Below are 7,031 nucleotides of genomic sequence, written 5' to 3'. Positions count from 1 at the left end.
TAGAAAATGGAACAAACTTCTTTAATCTCATCAAACAATAACATGGAATCAATAGATTCATGTAAGGTGCAAAAAAATTCACACCTAACACTTAGAATTTGTTGGTGAAAACATGCATTATATTGTTACAAACGAGGAAAAGCATACAAATGGAGTCCTTTATCCATGTGCAGGGTGAACATGGTCTTATAAGTAACTTCTTTACTCTCATCAACTAGTTTAAACTTGAAGAAGTAAACAAGAAAGGCAGCAAGAATCTTCATTTGTCTGTAAGCAAATTCTTTCCCTAAGCATATCCTTGGCCCAGCCTAATCAAAAAAACATATGATTTCAGTAAGGACAAACTAAAAAAATCAAAAAAACAAAACGAAACAAAAAAAGATAACACTAACAAAAAAAAAAACGAATATAAATATACATACAAATTAAATGTAACTACGAACCCTAACTTATTGAACAAATCTTATTGAGTAAAATAACAGTAAAATAAATCGTTTACAATTAAATAAAAACTCAAACATCCACAAGTCCAATAATGCGTCAGATTTTACCAAAAAAAAAATCGTAAAAATATAAATTTGTTAACTCATTTGATTTTTTTAACAAGCGTTGGAGCTCAAATGTGAACGTACCTGAAAAGCGATGAACTTAAAAGGACTTTGAGGTTGAAAAACGCCATTTTTAATCCATCGTTCTGGTCGGAACTCTTCAGCATCCTCTCCCCAAATGTATGTCATCCTTCCCATTGGATACGCCATATAACCTACACCATCTCCTTTCTTGATCTTGAACCCATCTGGAAGAACATCATCTTTCTCAGCACACTTTCCATTCTGATACACGATTGTTAAAAAATTGTGTTAACTAGATCCACAAGCAACGGATACCAGTTGTATAGTTGTTGAATCCTTGAATAGGGATCATACCAACGGAACTGCGGGATAGAGCCTGAGTGTCTCAGATAAAGCTGCATGGAGATAATGCATTTTTTCAAGGGCAAGTTCGGTAAATTTGATTCGAAATTCATCGATGGATGTATGATTATCAGCTTCGATTGCCATTTTCACTTCATCTACAACCTTTTCTTGAATCCATGGATGCTTGCAAAGCATGTAAAAGAACCAAGTGAGTGTGTTTGCAGATGTATCTTTTCCAGCAATCACAAAACTGAGAGATATATCTCTCAGATACTCATCGTTCATATTCTCCGGATCGTTTTCACTTTCCATCAGAAATCTCGACAATATGTCTTCTTTATCTCTCTTTACCTCATGACCACGCACAAAGAAAGCATTGAAATCAGAAACAGTTGAAGGGTTAATCCAATGGAAAGAAAAGATTTTAATTACTTTTACGCATATAAAGATACCTCATCATTTTTCATGTGTTCCCTCTTGTTTCGTATCAATTCATATACGAAGTTATCGATAATTTTGATTTTTTCTTTGAGAGCGGCTTCGGAACCAATATTAAGATACCTCTTCACCTTCCATAGAAGATCCACAAATCGCCAATATACCAAACCATTTGACTCATCAAACGCTTCCATAAATCGATTACTTGCCTCATTTGAACCCGACAGAGTATCAAGATCAAACCCAAATCCCACCTTAAACATCGAATCTAATGTCGATCTCATCAACAGATCCTGCATAAAAAGAACAGAAAGCAAATGAAACAAAGCTTATGAAGACATTCATCACTTTCAAGTTATAATTATTTACTTGCAAATCCATGGGTTCCTCAGCAGCTGCTAGTAAGGAAATCTTTTCGGCTAGTTTAGCAGCGTTTGACTTGAAGCTTACAGTACTAAACTCTTGTAAAACTTTTGTTGAGAACTGAAAGCTTGCAAGCTTCCGTTGGTGGCGCCACTTAACTCCATCCACCGCAAAAATCCCATTGCCAAAAAGATCTCCCATTATACCAATATTATACTCCCCCTGTAAATAACAACTCAATTAAAACCGTTTATATACATCACTAACCCATCGACTTACAATCAATCTGGAAATTAAAGATACTAATACATCAACACCTTGGTGTAATTTGCAAAATTGGTTTTTAGAATATACTCAATGTTAGCAGGATCAGCTGTATAAACTCTACTATGTGTAGGTGTGATGAAACGATAAGTGGGATATTTTTTGGCAATCAGTGTCATGTAGTCATAAAGCTCCTGAAAGTGTAGGAGTTGATTGGATACTGGTCCGACAACAGGAGGCCGGTGATCGGTTGACATTAGTTCTGTGAAGTAAGGTACAAACACCACAGCCAATAGTACTACCATAAGTGAAGTAAGAATTCCAATAACTGCGAGGATTAACAATGGTGCAACGTAAAAGAATCCTGTGAGAAGGAAGATGGTGGTAGTGCAGGTAAGAAAGAAGGAAGTCCTCATAATGATATTGTGGAGACACGGACACCATCGTTTAGTGTTTTTATAAGGGGGTAAGATGAACAGTAAAGAAGTGGATATGTTGAATTGTTGATGATGCTGGAAATAGACCTGTTGTTTATGAATTTGCGTAGAGGCCTCTCTGTGTTTTAAAATGGATCGAGAACGGACCAATTATGATGGATCGATATCATCCACAAAAGGAAAAGGTAAAGAGATATGTGGTTCAATGTTTACACAACGTCCTTATCTGTGATCACAATTATCTTCTAAACACAATCTTATTTTAATCAAACTTGTAAAGACTAGAAAGTTATTTGCTTTTGAGAAACAAGATTATTAAATTTGTAGCATTGTGACTTTTCTTAACCTCTTTTTTGGAGTTATGATTTTGATATAAAGGTTGTAAAGTTAAAAGTATGAGATATATAGAGAATAATTAATATTAACGATCAATTATCCGATTGTTAAACATCTGATACATTTAACAAAAAAAAAAGACCAAAGAATGGAAAGCCCATACTAAACTAACCAAAAAACAAAACGAACACTCAGTAAACACTATATAATAATTAATTAGAGTGAAGCCACATTATTGGCAATGTTGTCTTCCTTACATCATCAATCAAAACTGCTTTATAGGCAGGCAAGCTTCCACCTATATATAATAATGAAAGCTTTTTACCATTTCTTGTATCCCCCACCACGCCCACCTCTTCCACCACCTCCAAAGCCTCTGGAAAATCCACCACCACCACCACGTCCTCCACGAGAGAACCCACCACCGCCACTACCTCTTCTATCACCGCCATATCCACCACGACCGCCACCACCACCAAATCTTCCCCTGGTCTGCTCTCTCTCCTGCAATTGTGGCAGCTCCTTCACCACCTCCAAAGTTACACCTGTCGCATTCTCCTGGCCTGAATCAAACAAAACAAAAAAATTATCAGAAAAAGGGCAAAATAGTAAATTCAGAGAAGAAGAAAAAGACGATACGGTACCTGCAAGGAAAAGATCCACGTCTTCCAAAGCAACATCAAAAACCGCACCCCTTTGGTCAGCAGTCAGAGCAAGACCTTGAATCGACTCTACCTTCTCTTCAGGCAAAAACCTCCTCAACACACCATATGCAAATCTGAAATTAAAATGAAAATTTAAATAACTCCCAACATTTTATTATTTCTAATCAAATACAATTTTCAAAACATTCAGTTATTATTTATAAAATCTTACGAAGGTGTGTAAACAGGTCTTCCAGCCTCAAGATGCAACGTAACATGATTTTCCATAGATGATAAGAGTGACCTGTGCTTGATTTCTGTATACCCCTGTACAAAATAAACCATAATAAAAAGCTCATTAAAATCACAATAAGGAAAAAATATAAAATCAATTTTTAAAATAAAAAATTTATATATAAAGACTCACGATGCTCTTGGCAAGTGCCTTTGCAAGAAGCTCTACTGGTGTTAGCCCAGAAGTGTTCAACAACTCTTCAGCAGCAGACTTGAAAACAGGGATCACACTGCAAATTTTTTAAACAAACATGTTATTAACATGTAACAAATGAAGGTTATAATCGTAAAATCACTACCGGTGTTAGTGTATAGTGTATTATACCTATCAGCAACTTGAATTATAGCTTCTGCAGCATCACCACCAGCAGCTTTGGCAATATCAGCTGGTTGAGGGGCGGATATGTGTTCAAATTTCACACCTGCTTCCCTCTCTAATTTTGAAATATTTGACTTTCTTGGTTCATAAAGTGTAATGGCAACACCCGAATTTCCCGCCCTTCCTGTCCTCCCCGATCGGTGAATGTAGTCTTCAACATCACGCGGTGGTTCACACTGAAGGGTAGAATAGTAATTTTAGCAAAAACATGAAAAAAAAAAAACTCTGATATATATATATATATATATATATATATATATATATATATATATAAATGATTTGAATGTATTGTACCTGGATGATTAACTGAACATCATTAATGTCAAGTCCTCTTGCTGCAACATTCGTGGCCACTAGTGTCATAAACTTGCCAGATCGGAATCCCGCAAGTGTTGCCTATTATTATATATATAAAATATCATGAAGAGAAGTTTAAAACATTATACAAAAAGAATAAATAGAGTAGAATGATTTTGATTTAAATCTACCTCACGAACAGACTGTTGAATGTCTCCATGAAGAGGGCGTGCTCCCTCCAGCACACCAGAAAGCTCAGAACAGTAATCTTTAGTTTCAGTGAAAACAATTGTTCTTCCTCCACTGAAAAAAACGAAATAGAAAATTAAAGATGAGAATTTACAAAATTAGCCACAAAAACTGAAATTCAATTTTCAACTAACCTGCTATGATGGCGAATGATGTCAGGAATGAGCTGTGACCTAGCTGACCAAGAGCAAGGCATGATGATGTGTCTCACATTTTCACTAGCTTTCATTACTTGCACACCAACAAGATCCACGATCTTCTTGTTTGGTTTTAAAAACTTTGATGCAATCTGTCAAGACAAATGTCAGTTTAATCAAATTTGTATAACAGTAAGAATATTTCAAAAAAAAAAAAGTGGTTTAAGAAAGATTATCATACATGATTGACCCATGCAGGTAAAGTAGCACTGAACAGAACTGTTTGGACTTTTGTAGCATCATTCACTTTGCCCAATATATATTCAACATCTTCAACAAAACCTTGTCTCAACATTTCATCAGCTTCATCAAGGATACGGAATTTCAATGAGCATAAGTCAAGATTCCCTCTTTCTATGTGATCCTGCACATATCATTATCACATCACCTTGTGATTAATAAGGGGCATATAATACAATTAAGACACCCAATGATGTTGTTGAAAAAGAAGATCAAGTTATAAGTACCTTGACACGTCCAACTGCTCCTACAACAATATCCACACCTCTTTTCAATTGAACAGTTTGAGGAGAAATGGATGCTCCACCTCCACCATACAAACAGCATGAAGAGAGGCCTACAGCATCTCCATAGTATTTGAAATCTGTATACACTTGCTTTGCTAATTCTCTTGTTGGCAAAAGCACAAGTATTGTAGGTGACCTGCCATAGCCAGTCTTCCTTGAAACTTTCTCAGGTCCATTGATAAGGGACTCTAATACTGGCAGGATGAAAGCTAATGTTTTGCCCTGTAGAATTAGTAATAAGCATTAATTAACTGTTTTCTTGATTCGAGTGAAGATGATGCAATAGTTCAAACCACAATGAAATCGATTCAATTAGTAACTTGTTCATAACCCCTAATAAGATGTGTGTTACGTAAAGCAAATATCTGAAAGTGATTCCAAGTACCTGACCGGTCTTAGCTTTCCCAATCAAATCGAGACCATCATAAATCGATTCAAAGGTCCGAGCCTGAATAGGAAACAAAGCCTCGATCCCCTTAGCCTTCAAGGCATTCTTCAACGGCTCGGAAATCTTAAACTTGGAAACCGCATTTGGATTATCTTCCTTAATCGGTTCCGCCTCTTCATCGGCCTCAGCCGTCTTCATCTTTTTCTTCTTACTTTTCTTCATCGACTCCTCAATCTTCAGACATTCCAAACAATATTTTTCAAAAAATAAATAATTATAATACGAATGACGAACATAAACCTGTTTAAATTAAGCATGAAACTAAAGACATCTACATACCTTGAGATTAATTGGCTCGACTAATTCAGAAGTATCGCTCTTTCCCTCGTCGTTATCTGTATCCGAAGAAGCCTTGCGTTTCTTCTTGATTTTTTTCTCGGATTTTTCAGAATCTGATGGCGAGTCGGTCTGCGGCGTAGTCTTGTTTTTTTTGCTCTTTTTCTCTTTCTTAATTGAAGATCCGAGTCCGACGGTTTCGGAGGTGATGTTCTTCATCTTCTTAGCCTTCGTTGTGAGGGCTTCAGATGATGGGGATAAGGTTTCAGGCAAAGCAGCAAGTGAAGGCATGGTTTGAGTATGGTATTCAAGGGGGTTGTTCTCCTTCCTGCTAAATATGATTTAGCGGTTGCGTTGCAGTAGCGAGGAGAGGGGAGAAAGAGGAGGAGTTAAGGTTTAGGGTTTGCGATACTTATAAGGTGAACTCCAGTTGATTTTTGAGCCGTTGGATTTTGGGCAGGCATGGCATTATATGAGCCGTTGGATAAACATGACAATCTAGCCCTTACGTCCTTTAAGTAATTAAAATTAGGCTTTTTTAATTATGGTTATTAGGAAAATTAAGAAATCTAACCATATTTTAAAGCAAACCTTCGAAAAAGTCCCAAAGTTTTGGTCCAGTTTATGAATTAGTCCCAAATTAATTTTTGTTAACGAAAAATGACAGAGTATCGGCTAATATAATCAGTTTGACCCTTTTTTACCTATTGAGCCGGTAATTGCTGAGTTGGCATCCGACTTGGCAATAAATGCTGATGTGGCAGCTGACTTTGCATGCCACGTCAGCTTCTTATGTTTAACTGAAAAATCTAGGCACATTGGAACAAAAGGCTTCAGCGAGGATCGAACTCACGACGTTGAATACGAAAAACAAAGCATTAACCACCTAGCCAAGACACACCTATTAACATTAGTTCTTCAAATATTTTATAAATCTTAATACCCCTATGGCCCCATCAACGACA

General features: G+C 36.5%; 2 protein-coding genes across 5 annotated transcripts; both read right to left on the bottom strand.

Annotated features, from left to right (window-relative positions):
- LOC145161572 (cytochrome P450 704C1-like) lies at positions 1-2,522 on the bottom strand. Of its 4 annotated transcripts, none has more exons than XM_079081121.1 (6): positions 2,507-2,522; positions 1,725-1,940; positions 1,370-1,648; positions 927-1,268; positions 633-833; positions 1-308 (listed from the first exon to the last, which is right to left on the bottom strand). In XM_079081121.1, exons 2-6 carry the CDS (start codon positions 1,917-1,919, stop codon positions 126-128), a joined length of 1,200 nt encoding a protein of 399 aa, XP_078937247.1. In that variant the 5' UTR covers positions 1,920-1,940; positions 2,507-2,522; the 3' UTR covers positions 1-125. The 4 variants fall into 4 exon arrangements, with proteins under 4 accessions (XP_078937247.1, XP_078937244.1, XP_078937245.1 ...); XM_079081118.1 differs by lacking the exon at positions 2,507-2,522 and adding an exon at positions 2,036-2,500; XM_079081119.1 differs by lacking the exon at positions 2,507-2,522 and adding an exon at positions 2,036-2,500 and having other exon boundaries at positions 927-1,262.
- A 300-nt stretch (positions 2,523-2,822) lies between these two features.
- On the bottom strand, positions 2,823-6,466 carry PRH75 (DEAD box RNA helicase (PRH75)). The gene is made up of 12 exons (XM_079081117.1): positions 6,070-6,466; positions 5,728-5,964; positions 5,283-5,564; positions 4,997-5,179; positions 4,753-4,907; positions 4,561-4,672; positions 4,367-4,468; positions 4,019-4,248; positions 3,827-3,923; positions 3,632-3,726; positions 3,400-3,533; positions 2,823-3,318 (listed from the first exon to the last, which is right to left on the bottom strand). Exons 1-12 carry the CDS (start codon positions 6,355-6,357, stop codon positions 3,077-3,079), a joined length of 2,157 nt encoding a protein of 718 aa, XP_078937243.1. The 5' UTR covers positions 6,358-6,466; the 3' UTR covers positions 2,823-3,076.
- Between the last annotated feature and the right edge of the window lie 565 nt (positions 6,467-7,031).

The sequence above is a fragment of the Lactuca virosa genome, chromosome 2 (genome assembly GCF_052849685.1).
Source record: "Lactuca virosa cultivar CGN04683 chromosome 2, Lactuca_virosa_CGN04683_v6, whole genome shotgun sequence".
Taxonomy (NCBI): domain Eukaryota; kingdom Viridiplantae; phylum Streptophyta; class Magnoliopsida; order Asterales; family Asteraceae; genus Lactuca; species Lactuca virosa.
The sequence above is the reverse complement of the archived record's forward strand: the minus strand, read 5'-3'. Positions and strand labels throughout refer to the sequence as shown.